The sequence below is a fragment of the Eriocheir sinensis genome, chromosome 50, assembly GCF_024679095.1.
Source record: "Eriocheir sinensis breed Jianghai 21 chromosome 50, ASM2467909v1, whole genome shotgun sequence".
NCBI lineage: Eukaryota > Metazoa > Arthropoda > Malacostraca > Decapoda > Varunidae > Eriocheir > Eriocheir sinensis.
Genome location: NC_066558.1, coordinates 407,962 through 425,191, shown reverse-complemented (window position 1 = coordinate 425,191; position 17,230 = coordinate 407,962). Strand labels below are relative to the sequence as shown.

General features: G+C 44.2%; 1 protein-coding gene across 2 annotated transcripts; it reads right to left on the bottom strand.

Annotated features, from left to right (window-relative positions):
- Positions 1–1,603: 1,603 nt before the first annotated feature.
- Positions 1,604–16,054, bottom strand: LOC126982070 (aromatic-L-amino-acid decarboxylase-like). Of its 2 annotated transcripts, none has more exons than XM_050833789.1 (13): positions 15,876–16,054; positions 14,239–14,327; positions 13,572–13,692; positions 12,415–12,528; positions 11,175–11,294; positions 10,798–10,981; positions 9,946–10,094; positions 6,912–7,023; positions 5,692–5,809; positions 5,309–5,399; positions 5,015–5,215; positions 4,641–4,741; positions 1,604–3,796 (listed from the first exon to the last, which is right to left on the bottom strand). In XM_050833789.1, the coding sequence occupies exons 2-13, from the start codon at positions 14,316–14,318 to the stop codon at positions 3,706–3,708; spliced, it is 1,482 nt and encodes a 493-aa protein (XP_050689746.1). In that variant the 5' UTR covers positions 14,319–14,327; positions 15,876–16,054; the 3' UTR covers positions 1,604–3,705. The 2 variants fall into 2 exon arrangements, with proteins under 2 accessions (XP_050689746.1, XP_050689747.1); XM_050833790.1 differs by lacking the exon at positions 15,876–16,054 and adding an exon at positions 15,170–15,349.
- Positions 16,055–17,230: the final 1,176 nt, after the last annotated feature.

Below are 17,230 nucleotides of genomic sequence, written 5' to 3'. Positions count from 1 at the left end.
AAGGTGAAAATGATCTTGTGTTTTGATGGAAGAATTAAATACCTTATAATACTTACACGGTCATTTAAACGTAACAATGGAAAACTAGGATGAAAAATGAGCATATATTTGACGCAAAGGTTAAATTAATGTTATTCTTGATATGTGAAGAAAAGTATATTAGATGGTTTACCTGATATGAAGGACTGGGGTATATTTAAGACTTAGTAGACTATGAGCGTAAATATCGATAGCTAACAGAAAATAATATATACACGTTTGCCATTAAAACTATCATCTGAACGTAAAAAAACAGATCAGGTGAAAAATGATCTTGTGTTTTGATGGAAGAATTAAATACCTTATAATACTTACACGGTCATTTAAACGTAACAATGGAAAACTAGGATGAAAAATGAGCATATATTTGACGTAGAGGTTAAATTAATGTTATTCCTGATGTGTAAAGAAAAATATATTAGATGGTTTACCTGTTATGAAGGATTGGGGTATATTTAAGACTTAGAAGACAATATGAACGTAAATATCGATAGCTAACAGAAAATAATATATACACGTTTGTCATTAAAACTATCATCTGAACGTAAAAAAACAGATCAGGTGAAAAATGATCTAGTGTTTTGATGGAAGAATTAAATACTTTATAACACTTACACGGTCATTTAAACGTAACAATGGAAAATTAAAATGAAAAATGAGCATATATTTGACGTAGAGGTTAAATTGATGTTATTCCTGGTATGTGAAGAAAAATATATTAGATGGTTTACCTGATATGAAGGATTGGCGTAGATTTCAGACTTAGTAGACTATGAACGTAAATATCGATAGCTAACAGAAAACAATATATACACGTTTGCCATTAAAACTATCATCTGAACGTAAAAAAAACAGATCAGGTGAAAATGATCTTGTGTTTTGACGGAAGAATTAAATACCTTATAATACTTACACGGTCATTTAAACGTAACACAGGAAAACTAGGTTGAAAAATGAGCATATAATTGACGTAGAGGTTAAAATAATGTTATCCCTGGTATGTAAAGAAAAGTATATTAGATGGTTTACCTGATATGAAGGACTGGGGTATATTTAAGACTTAGAAGACAATATGAACGTAAATATCGATAGCTAACAGAAAACAATATATATACACGTTTGCCATTAAAACTATCATCTGAACGTAAAAAAACAGATCAGGTGAAAAATGATCTTGTGTTTTGATGGAAGAATTAAATACCTTATAATACTTACACGGTCATTTAAACGTAACACAGGAAAACTAGGTTGAAAAATGAGCATATATTTGACGCAAAGGTTAAATTAATGTTATTCTTGATATGTGAAGAAAAATATATTAGATGGTTTACCTGTTATGAAGGATTGGCGTGTGGTATTTGGTCTCTAGATAACACCACAGACCCACCCCAACACGCCCCCTTATCAGAAACCACACGGTCTCTACCACACAATCATATAGCGGTAGACAATTATATAAACGGGGAAAAAAAAACATAATTAGAGGAAAACAGGGCATCTGAGGTTGCTATACATAAGGTTCCCCTCGGCAGACACATCTTCGCTAAATCAAAGTGTTGTGTAGCTTGGTTAATTATTTATTTGGGTTTGATCTTAATTTCTACCACGGGAAGCGCCATGCACACAATGTTTTGGCTGAGGTTCATTGCTCGTTCGTAAATAAAAGCCGTAAAAATATAGTCACACCTAATACTTAATACATAATACTGTCTCTAACAGATTAATAAATGCATGAATATTTATCTGAGAACAATAGGAACAACACTGAACTTCTAAAACAGGGTATGAATGTCTTTAACGTGGGAAAAAAAAATAGTTGTTGGAATAATACTTTCTCTAATAGATTAATAAATGCCTGAATATTTATGTGAGAACAATATGAACAACACTGAACTTCTAAAACAGGGTAGGAATGTCTTTAACGTGGAAAAAAAAATTGTTGCAATAATACTTTCTCTAATAGATTAATAAATGCCTGAATATTTATCTGAGAACAATATGAACAACACTGAACTTCTAAAATAGGGTAGGAATGTCTTTAACGTGGAAAAAAAAATAGTTGTTGGAATAATACTTTCTCTAATAGATCAATAAATGCCTGAATATTTATCTGAGAACAATAGGAACAACACTGAACTTCTAAAATAGGGTAGGAATGTCTTTAACGTGGAAAAAAATAGTTTGTTAATAAAATCTATACAACTATAGCCACACACACACGTTGTTGGAATAATACTTTCTCTAATAGATTCATAAATGCCTGAATATTTATCTGAGAACAATATGAAGAACACAGAACATCTAAAAAAAAGGTTATACATGTCTTTTTAACGCGGAAAAAATAAGTTTGCCAATATAATCAGCAAAAAATATAGCCATACACAGACGTTGTTGTTGGGAGCACGATATCACAGCCATGGGTTATAGTTGAATGCTCGGAGAAGTCACCATTAATAAGTGTTACAGCAGAAGTGGCGGTAGTGTTATTATAGGGAAGCCGATACCACACCACTTAGGCCTATAATCGTCTTTTCTTTGAGCACTTATGATCATTTCCAAGTTAATATAGTTATTATAGGGAGGCCGATACCACACCACTTAGGCCTATAATCTTCTTTTCTTTGAGCACTTATGACCATTTCCAAGTTAATTAAGGGAGCACGAATTCACAGCCATGGGTAGTTGTAGTAGTAGTAGTAGTAGTAGTAGTAGTAGTAGCAGTAGTGGTGGTAGTTAGGGAGGCATATGTTACTACCACTACTACTACTACTACTACTACAACCATTACCACTATTCCTAACTGTTATGAACTTAAAAATTGTGTTATGAACGATATACACGTGAGATAAAACGAACGTACGAACAAACATAGTATAGTTATAGGTATTGCTTAATAAAAATGGTAAAATAGAAGTAGTAATAGTAGTAGTAGTAGTAGTAGTAGTAGTAGTAGTAGTAGTAGTAGTAGTAATAGTAATAGTAGTAGGTTAGTAGTAGTAGTAGTAGTAGTAGTAATGGTTAAAATTAAAATATAACTCACTCTCGATAGCCTAACTAATCCCCGTCTGTATTTTCTTATATATATAGTTATTATCATTATTATTATTGTTATTATTATTATTATTATTATTATTATTATTGGGAAGCACTCTTATGACGGGGAAACTTTTTATTATCATTATTATTATCATTATTGTTGTTATTATTTTTTTTTTTTAGGCTTCAGAGCGACATAGGAAATAATGAAAAAAAAAAGGATTAAAAGACTGAGAAATTAAAATCATAATTCGATAAAAGTTAAAATAATGTTGAGGAGTCATAAAACAATCGATTTAAAAAGAGGAAGAAGAGGAGGAGGAAGAGGAAGAAGAAGAGTAAGAGGAGGAAAACGAAGAAGAAGAAGAAGGAGGAAAAGGAAGAAGAAGATTAAAAAGAGGAAAAGGAAAATGAAGAAAAAGAAGATGATGAAGAAGAAGAGGAGGAAAAGGAAGAAAAAGAAGATTAAGAAAAGGAAAATGAAGAAGAAGAAGAAGATGAAGAAGAAGAGGCGGAAAACGAAGAAGAAGAAGAAGCAGAAGACGAAATTAAATACGAAAGCGAACAAGAAGAAGACAACGAAGAAGAAGATCAACAAAAAGAAGAAGAAGAAGAGGAAGAAGAAGAAGATTACTGCAGCAGCGCCTCCGTCTGCTTGAGCACCTCCCGCCAGGCCAGGTCAATGTCCTTCTCCTCCGTCTGCCGCGAGCACACTGCTAACCTGGCGAGGGAAACACACTCTTATAGAAGGTCACAGGCGTTAAAACACGGTCAAAAAAGTGGTCAAAACAGGTCAAAACAAAGGAAACACATTAGTACAGGTCAATTACGGTCAAAAAGGAGGTCGAAACGGTCAAAACAAGGGAACACATTAGTACAGGTCAATTACGGTCAAAAGGGAGGTCGAAACAGGGTCAAAACAAGGGAAACACATTCGTACAGGTCAATTACGGTCAAAAAAGAGGTCGAAACAGGTTCAAAACAAGGGAACACATTAGTACAGGTCAATTACGGTCAAAAGGGAGGTCGAAACAGGGTCAAAACAAGGGAAACACATTCGAACAGGTCATTTACGGTCAAAAAGGTCATAACAAAGGAATCATATTCGTACATGTCAATTACGGTCAAAAAGAAGGTCGAAACAGGTCAAATATACTCTTTAAAGGTCACAGGCGCTCAAATACGGTATAGATTAAGGGTCATAAATAAGTCATGCAGGGTCAGAAGTGGAGGTCAAGTGTGTGGTATGTATATAAAAGGTCAAATGAGGGCTTACAATAGGTGGATCTAATGTTATGTTCCCGAGGCTGGAAAAAAAACTCTACGGTCCCGGCAATTCAGATTTCAATTACGCGTGACTGGATTACGTGTGTGTGTGTGTGTGTGTGTGTGTGTGTGTGTGTGTGTGTGTGTGTGTGTGTGTGTGTGTGTGTGTGTGTGTGTGTGTGTGTGTGTGTGTGTGTGTGTGTGTGTGTGTGTGTGTGTGTGTGTGTGTGTGTGTGTGTGTAAGGTTTTCACTACTACTACTACTACTACTACTACTACTACTACTACCATCCCCGTACCTGAGGAAATACACGTCCCTTATCTTGGAGGGCACGAGATGAATGACTCCGCCGTTGTTGATCTTCTTGTAGAGTTCCTCGTTGACCTCGTTGCTCTGACCCTGCGAGAGAGATAGAGTCGAGGTCAAAGGTCACGTGGTTAAGGATGGGAAAAATGAATAGAGGGTTTGATAAGGGTTTAATTAGAGGTTCGGACAGCCACACACACACATACATACGCACACACAAACAGTCACACATACGAGCATTGAAATACGTACACATACACAGACACATACATACAAACAAACACATAAACACGCACAAACGCACATAAACACACATAAACACACACACACACACACACACACACACACACACACACACACACACACCTTCAGACGGAAGCAGACGAGGCCCAGAGTGACAGGCAGGATGATCTCGAAGCGCTGGTCACTCTTAACGCGGTCCTCGAAGCGGTGGGCGAGCGAGACTTGCTTCCTGATATGGGCTTGCAATCCCTCCTTTCCATAGAGACGCATCACAAACCACAGCTTGAGGGATCGGAACCGACGGCCGAGGGGGATCTGCCAGTGCTATAGAGGAAGGAAGGGAGTTTAACAAATTCTTACATAGATTTACATAGATATTCAGCGGTGGTGGTAACAGTAGAGGTCCCAGTAACTTACCCTATAGTCCGGCACCGCGCCCTGATGTTCGTGTTTGAGATAGAGAGGGTCAACATTGAAGGCGTCCACGACCTCTCTGGCGTCTTTGAACCTAGAGAAAGAAGAAGAAGAGGAGGAGGAGGAGGAGATGTAGTGAGTAGATAAGGAGAGAGATGAAGAGAAGGAGAAGAGGACGTGGATATTTAGAGATATTTAGAGATATTTAGCGATATTTAGCGATATTTAGCGATATTTAGAGATATTTAGCGAGAGAGAGAGAGAGAGAGAGAGAGAGAGAGAGAGAGAGAGAGAGAGAGAGAGAGAGAATATGAGAAAATTATAGATAAACACTTGCCAATTCCACACCATCATGACCACCACCACATACACCACCACATACTCACCACATGGCCGAGCAGTCAAAGTTAATCAGAAACCATTTATGCGGATTGAAGTTGAAGGAATTAGCGAGTTCAATCCCATCTGATAGACCTCGAAATTCCTCGCAAATCAACGCTGAACCTGAGAGGGAGAGAGAGAGAGAAAAAAAAGTTAGTCATCACCAGTCATCCCCAGTTGTCAGTCATCCCCAGTTGTCAGTCATCGCCAGTTGTCAGTCATCGCCAGTTGTCAGTTAAGAGGAGGAGGAGCAGGAGGAGGAGGAGGGAGGGAAGTCATCGCTAGCTATAGGTCAGTCATCAATTGGTAAGCTAGTTTTTTCTTGATTCATAGTTAATTTGAAATCATCTGTAAGTCATCTGTAAGTCATCTATTCAAGTCATCAATTCAAGTCTATCTATTCAAGTTTATCTATTCAAGTTCATCTATTCAAGTCATCAATTCAAGTCTATCTATTCAAGTTTATCTATTCAAGTTCATCTATTCAAGTCATCAATTCAAGTCATCTGTAAGTCTATCTATTCAAGTCTATCTATAAGCCATCAATTCAAGTCATTCACTCAGTCATCACCACACACAATCGCTCAGTCATCACATACACAGTCAGTCATCACCATACACACACAGTCATTACCAAACTTAGTCATCACCACCAAACTCAGTCATCACCATACACACACAGTCATCACCACACTCAGTCATCACCAAACTTAGTCATCACCAAACTTAGTCATCACCACACACACACAGTCATCACCACACTCAGGCATCACCACACTCAGTCATCACCAAACTTAGTCATCACCACACACACACAGTCATCACCACACTCAGGCATCACCAAACTCAGTCATCACCAAACTTAGTCATCACCACACACACACAGTCATCACCACACTCAGGCATCACCAAACTTAGTCATCACCACCAAACTCAGTCATCACCACACTCAGTCATCACCAAACTCAGTCATCACCAAACTTAAGTCATCACCACACTCAATCATCACCAACCTCAGTCATAAGAACATACACACAGTCATCACAAAACTTAGTCATCACCAAACTCAAGTCATCACAACACACACACACAGTCATCACCAAACTTAGTCATCACCAAACTCACTCATCACCACCAAACACCACTACACCCAATCACCACAACCACCACCAGTCATCACCACCACCACCACCACCAGTCATCACCAGTCATCACCACCACTCACCAGCGTAGGCGGCGTCCACATGGTTCCACAAATCGAACTCCTTGGCCACCTCGCCGATCTCTCGAAGGTTGTCAAAGGAACAGGCCGGAGTTGCACCCATTGTACTCACCACCTGTTGATATAGTGGTGTTGAAGTGGTGTTGAGGTGGTGATGAAGTGGTGATGAAGTGGTGTTGAAGTGGTGTTGAAGTGGTGTTGAAGTGGTGTTGAAGTGGTGGTGAGGTGGTGTTGAAGTGGTGATGAAGTGGTGTTGAAGTGGTGATGAAGTGGTGATGAGGTGGTGGTGAGGTGGTGATGAAGTGGTGATGAAGTGGTGGTGAGGTGGTGATGAAGTGGTGTTGAAGTGGTGTTGAGGTGGTGTTGAAGTGGTGTTGAGGTGGTGTTGAGGTGGTGATGAAGTGGTGTTGAAGTGGTGTTGAAGTGGTGGTGAGGTGGTGGTGAAGTGGTGATGAAGTGGTGATGAAGTGGTGATGAAGTGGAGTTGACGGTGTTTTAGAGAGAGAGAGAGAGAGAGAGAGAGAGAGAGAGAGAGAGAGAGACCCTTTGCTAACAAGATTCTCTCTCTCTCTCTTAATTAATTGACCTTTCACCACCACCACCACCACCACCACCACCACCATCACCACCACCACCATCATCATCATCATCACCACCACCACCATCATCATCATCATCACCACCATCACCACCATCATCACCATCACCACCACCACCACCACCACCACCATCACCACCATCATCATCATCACCACCATCACCACCATCATCACCACCACCACCACCACCACCACCATCATCACCACCACCACCACCACCACCAATCATCATAACTTTGACAACGAGAAGAAATAAAACAAAAAAAAACAAAAAAACTCCGGGCTAACAATATCCTTTAGGAAGAGGAAGAGGAGGAGGAGGAGGAAGAGGAGGAGGAGGAGGAGGGAATCAATACAAAGGCAACTCTAAGAAGGAAACACCTCTCTCTCTCTCTCTCTCTCTCTCACTATAGCTTTTGATGGAACTATTTTTGCCTTGTTAGGAGAGAGAGAGAGAGAGAGAGAGAGAGAGAGAGAGAGAGAGAGAGAGAGAGAGAGATGAGGTTTTTCTATATCTATTTATTCTTTTTTTTTCTGCTACTACTACTACTACTACTACTACTGCTACAACTACAACTACTACTACTACTACAAATATCCTTCTACATCAACCCATAGGCCTATAGGTCAAACATAGCATTACAATCTATTGAAATCTATTTAAAATCTCTATATATTCCTAAGCATCTCGAGCCCCCATTACTACTATTTCCCAAGGCCACAGAGACGATTCGCCGGGTTTTCATGGGGGTGATTTTCCCGTTCAACGTGCAGAGGTCAGGTCAAGCTATCGCCAGGGTCACGAAACAGTCCATGAAGAGCCCAGACCAACTCCCACGAGAGGCTTTACAAACAGGCGACCTGAAACTCTACGGTCAGGGAAGTCAGGTTTAACTTCCTCGTGACTGTCTCCAGAGGCTGTGCGTGCCCGCCAGGGTGCCTGCAGGGCTGCCGACACACTTCTGGCTATTGTGTGGGCTGCAGGACACAGAGGGCGGCGCTGCTGGCGGCAGGAAACACATAACATGTCCGGCACGAGCCGTACGTGTGACTGTACGTACCGCCGGGACGGACGGACGGTGTCCGCCAGGGCGACTGCTTGGCACCACACTCCTGTCTTCTCTGCGGGCTGCAGCAGGACACTCGCGGGCTGTGCCCTGCTGCCCCAGCCTGTCGCCACAGCCGAGGGCGAGGCAGCGAGGCATTTCAACACTGAAAACCTGCCGCGTCCACTAACAGAATAAGAAAAAATGAGTCTAGAAACGTCTCAATTGAAGGCTGTGGCGTGGCTGGCTGGGCCACCACACACGACGCCTGGCCCAAGGCAGGGCCAGGCGTGCTGCACGAGGTGTTGCTGCCTCTGTAATAGGCGACAACGCCCCGTGAAGGCCGCCCCGGTGATGCCAGGCCAGGCTCCTGCAGTCCCCCTGCTGGCCGCCCACTCTCGCTTTCGTACTCTTCGTGACGTCACGTGACGTCACGCCACGGGATTCTCCCCCAGCTGGAGACTCTGGGTGCCGGGCCCTCGGGTGTGTGGGTGCAGGCCGTGTGTGTACACGCAGGGGAGTGTGCCAGGGGAGGCCCTGGGGCTGCCCGGCCCTGCCGCGGCCTGCTGGAGGCCCTGGTGCAGGCCGTGACGTCACGCCGAGGGAGGAGCCACGGCCGGGAAAGGGTGAGTCACGGCCTGGCCGCCCCGGTAGGTGCTGCCCTCTGCCTCCAAACACGCGGCGCCAGGCAGGGGCAGCAGCACGCCTGGGGAAGAAGAGGAGGAAGAAGAAGAGGAAGCCAGACCGCCACAGGCTGCCGCACGCCGCCAGCACGCCGACTTTGTCCCGCCTTGACGGGGCGGCGGGTCGGCGGGGCTGGCTGTGGGTCACGGGGCGGCGTGTGTTAGCCAGGCCTTCCTTCCAGACACAAGGAGGGCTGCCCACAGCGTGCGGGGGGCGCGGGGTGCCCCGTCTGCTGCCCTGCTGGGTCACGCGATGTCGTGAGCCGAGGTTTACTCGCCCCGTCCCCGTGAGTCCGTGGCTGCCTGGGTTCCCCGCGGGGCGGCCAGCTGGTGCTGTACGCGTAATGCAGAAGCGGCAGCGTGTGTGTGGAGGGGCTGTGGTGCCCTGCCAGCACCGGGGCGGGGCAGGGCAAGGGGTCTCAGGCAGGGTTAACGATGTCAGACTAACTGAGACTATATATTTTCGCGTCCGTGACTGTAGTCCCGGAGCTGCAGTGCTGTTTTCCACTATGTCGGTGCGTTGCTTGCATCATCTCTTAACATAATCATGTGCGGACGAGGAAACATATACTTTTGCAATATTGTAGAAAATTTATAGTTGACAACAAGTTAAAACAAGTTCCCTTCACTTCTCTTCCCTTTCCTTTCATACCCTTCCCTACTACTACTACTACTACTACTACTACTGGCTACTACTACGAGCACTTACCAGGAACGGGACCATCTTATTCTTGAGGTCTTCCAACACACGCTTCCTCAGGGCCGGACCTCTCATCGCAAAGTCCTCATCCGAGTCCACCTTGCGAACCTCCACTCCACCCAACATGCACGCCCTCTCGACGCTGGAGTGGGCCTGGTCTGAGTGGGAGGAGAGGGACATGAGTGGGAGGGAGACGGGAAGATAGAAATATAAAGAAAAAGATGAATTAGAGATGAATATATAGGAGATGAATGTGAGATGCTGAGTACGAGGATGGAAGGGATCGAAGGGAAGGGAAGGGAAGAGAGGAGGATGAGGAGAAGAGAGAAGGATTATGTAGGTTTGGCTTATAAAAGAAGAGGAAGAGGAGGAGGAGGAGGAGGAGGAGGATGTGAGAGAATGAGTCTTAACGAGCTACATAGAATCCCCTTGAGAGAGAGAGAGAGAGAGAGAGAGAGAGAGAGAGAGAGAGAGAGAGAGAGAGAGAGTTAATCTTTTAATTGATACGGAAGCTTAAGGGGATCAAGTCTCCTCCTCTTCCTCCTCCTCCTCCTCCTTCCACTTTCCATTAGGTACACGAGTTTCCTTTCTCCTCCTCCTCTTCCTCCTCCTCCTCGTCCTTCCACTTTCCATTAGGTATACGAGTTTCCTTTCTCCTCTTCCTCCTCCTCCTCCTCCTCCTCCTCGTCCTTCCACTTTCCATTAGGTACACGAGTTTCCTTTCCCCTCCTCCTCCTCCTCCTCCTCCTCTAGCTTTCTTCTTCCTCCTCCTCCTCCTCCTCCTCCTTCTCGGCCATCCATTACTACTATTTACTATCCCTCCTCCTCTTCCTCTTCCTCCTCCTCCTCCTCCTCACTCACCCGAACAGTAGGCAACCAGTTTACAAGAATGCTCTTTCTTCAGCTGGTCGGTCACCCTCCTCTGGTCATCGCTGGTGGTGTTGCTGGAGGTGGTGGTGGTGGTGGTGCCGCTGGAGGTCAGGTCACTTAGCTTCTTGGCCTTGGCTGATAGTAAGGCCACCAGTGTTGCCTCGCTAGCTGTACCCTGAGAGATAGATAGATAGATAGATAGACAGATATATAGATAGACAGACATCAAGAGAGAGAGAGAGAGAGAGAGAGAGAGAGAGAGAGAGAGAGAGAGAGAGAGAGACAGTATGGGTGAGAATAAGTTAACCAAATATATATTCCTACACACACACACACACACACACACACACACACACACACACACACACCTGGATCACGCCTCCACCCTGCCCTCCCGAAGCGGCCAGAAACTGCTCCGGAAGGCCGAGGAGTTGACCCAGCCAGTCCATCATCACTACCTCCAACTCCGTGCAGGCCGGCGACGCGATCTGCGGAGTGGTGATGAAGTGGTGGTGAAGTGGTGATGAGGTGGTGATGAAGTGGTGGGGATGAAAAAAAAAGTTATGAGAAAGATTTTTAAGTAGCGAAATAATGAGGCTAAATTCTTTCTTGTATAACCTTACCTTACCTTACCTTGCCTTACCTTACTTAACCTTACCTTACCTTACCTTACATAACCTTACCTTACCTTACCTAACCTTACCTTACCTAACCTTGCCTTACCTTACCTTGCCTTACATAACCTTACCTTACCTTATCTTCCTACACACGTCAATGCTTTCACTTAACACTTCATCAACTTCATCACCACTAAAACTCATCACCACCACTAAAACTCATCACCACCACTAAAACTCACCACCACCACTAAAACTCACCACCACCACTAAAACTCATCATCACCACTAAAACTCATCACCACCACTAAAACTCACCACCACCACTAAAACTCATCACCACTACTAAAACTCATCACCACCACTAAAACTCACCACCACCACCACTAAAACTCACCACCACCACCACTAAAACTCATCATCACCACTAAAACTCATCATCACCACTAAAACTCATCATCACCACTAAAACTCATCACCACTAAAACTCACCACCACCACTAAAACTCACCACCACCACTAAAACTCATCACCACCACTAAAACTCACCACCACCACTAAAACTCACCACCACCACTAAAACTCACCACCACCACTAAAACTCACCACCACCACTAAAACTCATCACCACCACTAAAACTCATCACCACCACTAAAACTCACCACCACCACTAAAACTCACCACCACCACTAAAACTCACCACCACCACTAAAACTCATCACCACCACTAAAACTCATCACCACCACTAAAACTCATCACCACCACTAAAACTCATCACCACCACTAAAACTCATCACCACCACTAAAACTCATCACCACCACTAAAACTCATCACCACCACTAAAACTCATCACCACCACTAAAACTCAACACCACTTATCCCTTACGCTCACAAGATGGAGATAACTCACACCACTTGACAACTTGAACCTTTTTCTCCGTCAAGCTTCACCCATAAACGCTATAAAAAATATAAAAAAATTACGTACCCATGTGAACCCGATACAGCCGATTGCGTCACTCAGCATATCGGCAAGGATGGAAGGATAGCTGTTGCCCGTGGGGAAATAGGCGTGAAACTGTGGGGAGTGCCAATGAGTCACCTGGGGAGGGAGAGAGAGAGTGCCAGAGTGGTTACTAGTGGAAGAGAGTGTTACGTGTTAAAGTGAGTGAGTGCCAATGTATCACCTGTTGAGAGAGTGAGTGAGTGCCAATGTGTTACCTGTTGAGAGAGTGAGTGTGTGACAGTGTGTTACCTGTTGAGAGAGTGAGTGAGTGCCAATGTGTTACCTGTTGAGAGAGTGAGTGAGTGCCAATGTGTTACCTGTTGAGAGAGTGAGTGAGTGCCAATGTGTTACCTGTTGAGAGAGTGAGTGAGTGCTAATGTATTACCTGTTGAGAGAGTGAGTGGGTGCCAATGTGTTACCTGTTGAGAGAGTGAGTGAGTGCCAATGTGTTACCTGTTGAGAGAGTGAGTGAGTGCTAATGTATTACCTGTTGAGAGAGAGAGAGAGAGAGAGAGTGTGCCGATGTGTTAATTTTTGAGAGAGAAAGAGAAAGAAAGAAAGAGAATGAGAAAAAGAAAGAAAGAAAGAGAGAATGAGAAAAAGAAAGAAAATGAAAAAGAAAGAAAGAAAGAAAGAGAAAAAGAAAAAAAGAAAGAAAGAGAATGAGAAAAAGAAAGAAAGAGAGAGAGAGAGAGAGAGAGAGAGAGAGAGAGAGAGAGAGAGAGAGAGAGAGAGAGAGAGAGAGAGAGAGAGTGTGCCAATCTGTATTGCTTGTTGAGAGATAAAGAGCGTTAGTGCCTTTATCAGTCATCACCCCCCCCCCCCCATACACACACACAAGCAGTCATCACCACTTCGTCATCACCACTTCAAGTCATCACCACTATATATAAATCATCACCACTAGAAGTCGTCAAAAGCAATCATCATCACCACTAGTCATCACCACCAGTCACCACCACCAGTCACCACCAACAGTCATCACCACCAGTCATCACCACCAGTCATCACCACCAGTCATCACCACCAGTCATCACCACCAGTCAGTCATCACCACACAATCAGTCATCACCACACACAGTCATCACCACACACAGTCATCACCACACAGTCATCACCACACAGTCATCACCACTCACCCCCGGCATGATGACCCTCTCTATGTCGTTCATCACATCCCGCCATGTCTCCGGGGCATCGGGGGCGGCGGGGGGCAGCAGGGGGCGCAGATACCCCGGGGTCACCTCAGGGAGAACACGCCTGGAAGGAGGAGGAAGAGGAGGAGGAGGAGTGATATAGAAAGAAGGAAGAGGAAGGAGGAAGGGCAGAGGAGGTGAGGGGAAGAAAGAGGAAGAGGAGGAGAAGGAGGAGGAGAAGAGAAATTAAGAGGAGAAAGAGGGTGAGAGGTCAAGAGGAGGAGGACATGGAAGAGAAATGAAGAGGAAGAGACAGGAGGAAGAGGAGGAGGAGGAAGAAAAATTAAGAGGAGGAAGAGGGGGAGAGGTCGAGAGGAGGAGGACGAGGAAGAGTAATGAAGAGGGAGAGGAGGAGGAAGAGGAAGAGGAGGAAGAAGGAGGAGGAAGAGGAGGAAAAATGAAGAGGAAGAGACAGGAGGAGGAGGAGGAGGGTCAGAATTCAAGAGGAGGAGGACGAGGAAGAGAAATGAAGAGGGAGAGGAGGAGGAGGAGGAGGAAGAATGAGGAAGAGGAGGATAATAACGGAGGAAATAATAACAATAACAATAACAATAATAACAATAATAATAACACAAAAAAGTTAAGGTCAGGGACTCCTCTAAACCCTTACCTCTCTCTGATGTTATCGAGATACTTGACGATAAAGTCCGTCATCTCTTGAGAGGCTGCCCTGAACTCCTCACCTTCCATGCCGATAACCTGGGTGATAGACAGATAGATAGATAGATAGATAAACAGACACAGAGAGAGAGAGAGAGAGAGAGAGGGAGTTCTATAGGAGCGATTTCTCTCGTATAAATATAAGCTCGCTCGCTCGCTCGCTCGGGCTGAGAGTGAGGTATATTAGACGCTTCAACCTCCCAAATTAACAATCTCCAAATGCCATGAATGAGTTCAGTCGGGTTCTAATGAGTGTTTCTTGAGGTTCACGGTACAGAGGAAGGGTCAAACTACCACCGGGGTCATACAACTATCCCTAGACACGCCCATGACGCCTACGAAAGCCTTGTTAAATATGTGCTTCGTAAGGTTCACGGTACAGAGGAAGGGTCAAACTACCACCGGGGTCATACAACTATCCCTAGACACGCCCATGACGCCTACGAAAGCCTTGTTAAATATGTGCTTCGTAAGGTTCATGGGACAGAGGAAGGGTCAAATTACCACCGGGGTCATACAACTATCCCTAGACACGCCCATGACGCCTACGAAAGCCTTGTTAAATATGTGCTTCGTAAGGTTCATGGGACAGAGGAAGGGTCACACTACCACCGGGGTCATACAACTATCCCTAGACACGCCCATGACGCCTACGAAAGCCTTGTTAAATATGTGCTTCGTAAGGTTCATGGGACAGAGGAAGGGTCAAATTACTACCGTTATAATTATTTGGGACCATTTCAAACAGAGAGAGAGAGAGAGAGAGAGAGAGAGATTAAAGCTGATTCTTAGATATATAACCCATACCACCACCACCACCACCGCCACCACTACTGCTACTACTACTACTACTACTGCTACAACTACTAACACAATCTCACCGTCAGTAGTTCCTTGTACTCGGATGAAAGGAGAAAGAGAGCGAGAGAGAGAGGGAGAGGATGCTGTGAGGAAGTGGGAGCGAGAGATGCTGGGTGAGAGACAGCGAAGGATGCTGGGTGTGAGAGAGAGCAAGAGAGAGGTACAACCACTCTCCACAGCTTTCAGAGACGGACTGACCGACTAAGAGAGCCCACCCAGAGAGAGAGAGAGAGAGAGAGAGAGATTCTATAGGAGCGATGTCTCTCGTATAAATATAAGCTCGCTCGCTCGGTCTGGAGTTCGGGCTGACAACGATTCAACCTCCTAAATGAACAAACTCCAAACGCCATAAATGAGGTCAGTCGGGTTCTAATGAGTGTTTCTTGAGGTTCACGGTACAGAGGAAGGGTCAAACTACCACCGGGGTCATACAACTATCCCTAGACACGCCCATGACGCCTACGAAAGCCTTGTTAAATGTGATTCGTAAGGTTCATGAACAGAGGAAGGGTCAAATTTCCACCGTTATGTTTGGGACCATTTCAAACAGAGAGAGAGAGAGAGAGAGAGAGAGAGAGAGAGAGAGAGAGAGAGAGAGAGAGAGAGAGAGATTAAAGCTGATTCTTAGATATATAACCCATACCACCACCACCACCACCACTACTACTACTACTACTACTACTACTACTACTACTACTACTACTACAACTACTAACACAATCTCACCGTCAGTAGTTCCTTGTGCTCGGATGAAAGGAGAAAGAGAGCGAGAGAGAGAGAGAGAGTGAGAGAGAGAGAGAGGATGCTGTGAGCGAGTGGGAGCGAGAGATGCTGGGTGAAAGAGAACGAAGGATGCTGGGTGTGAGAGAGAGGGAGAGAGAGGTACAACCACTCTCCACAGCTTCCAGAGACGGACTGACCGACTAAGAGAGCCCAGAGAGAGAGAGAGAGAGAGAGAGAGAGAGAGAGAGAGAGAGAGAGAGAGAGAGAGCAATGACACTCCCTGACACTCCATATTTTTAGTATTGCAAAGATATATTATGTCGTGAACTTTGGAGTCAAACATTCGATCGTATCTGTCCAATATTTTCTTTCCTAAATGTCCATGTAATTGCTAAGCTGTCTATCATTACCGACTTAAATATATATCTTTTAAACTATTATTAAATCAATCAGTCAGTCAGTGGGGGCGTACTCCGGGGCCCCTTAGGGCATCTTCAAACACATGATAGCCAGCACCTTATGGTATAAATCAACAAAGAATGGCCTCACTTTGTTGTATAGAATGTTTCATTTGTAAAGAAGCATATATGAATTTTCCGAGTCAAGATCTATACTAACTGTTTGGGGTTTTGTTAGGTTATGTTAAGTGAAGTTTAGGGCATCTTCAAACACATGATAGCCAGCACCTTATGGTATAAATCAACAAAGAATGGCCTCACTTCGTTGTATAGAATGTCTCATTTGTAAAGAAGCATATATGAATTTTCCGAGTCAAGACCTATACTAACAGTTTGGGGTTCCAAAAGTCCACAAGAATGGTTGCCCACAGACCAATTTTATCTGCCATAGGAACATTTAATTATAATATTGCGAAGTATCTTGTTCCAATCCTAGCACCGTTTACAATGAACTCGTATTCCTGCAGACACTTTTTCATTTGTTAAAGAGCTAACATCGTTAAAGAAGAGTTGCTTCATGGCTAGTTTCGACATTTAAGTCTGGTATTACAAAGACACTCCCTTTTCACATCAGCTATTTCTAGAGGTCAAAGGGGGATATCAATCGGGTTCTAATGAGTACGGAAGAAGGGTCAGCCTACCACCAGGGTCATAAAGCTACTACTGGAAATGCCCACAACTCCTGCGAAAGCCTTATCAAATAGGTGTTCTTGGGCGGCGAAATGTCTTATAAATACGACCCAGAGTCTTTATTCACGAACATTCCGTTAGATGAAACAATAGATATTTGCATTAATGAACTTTTAAAAGATACAGACCTTGTAATGGGGTACGATATAACTTCCTTTCGAAAACTACTAGAGAGAGCGTCAAAAGACAGTATTTTCCTTTTAGCAACAA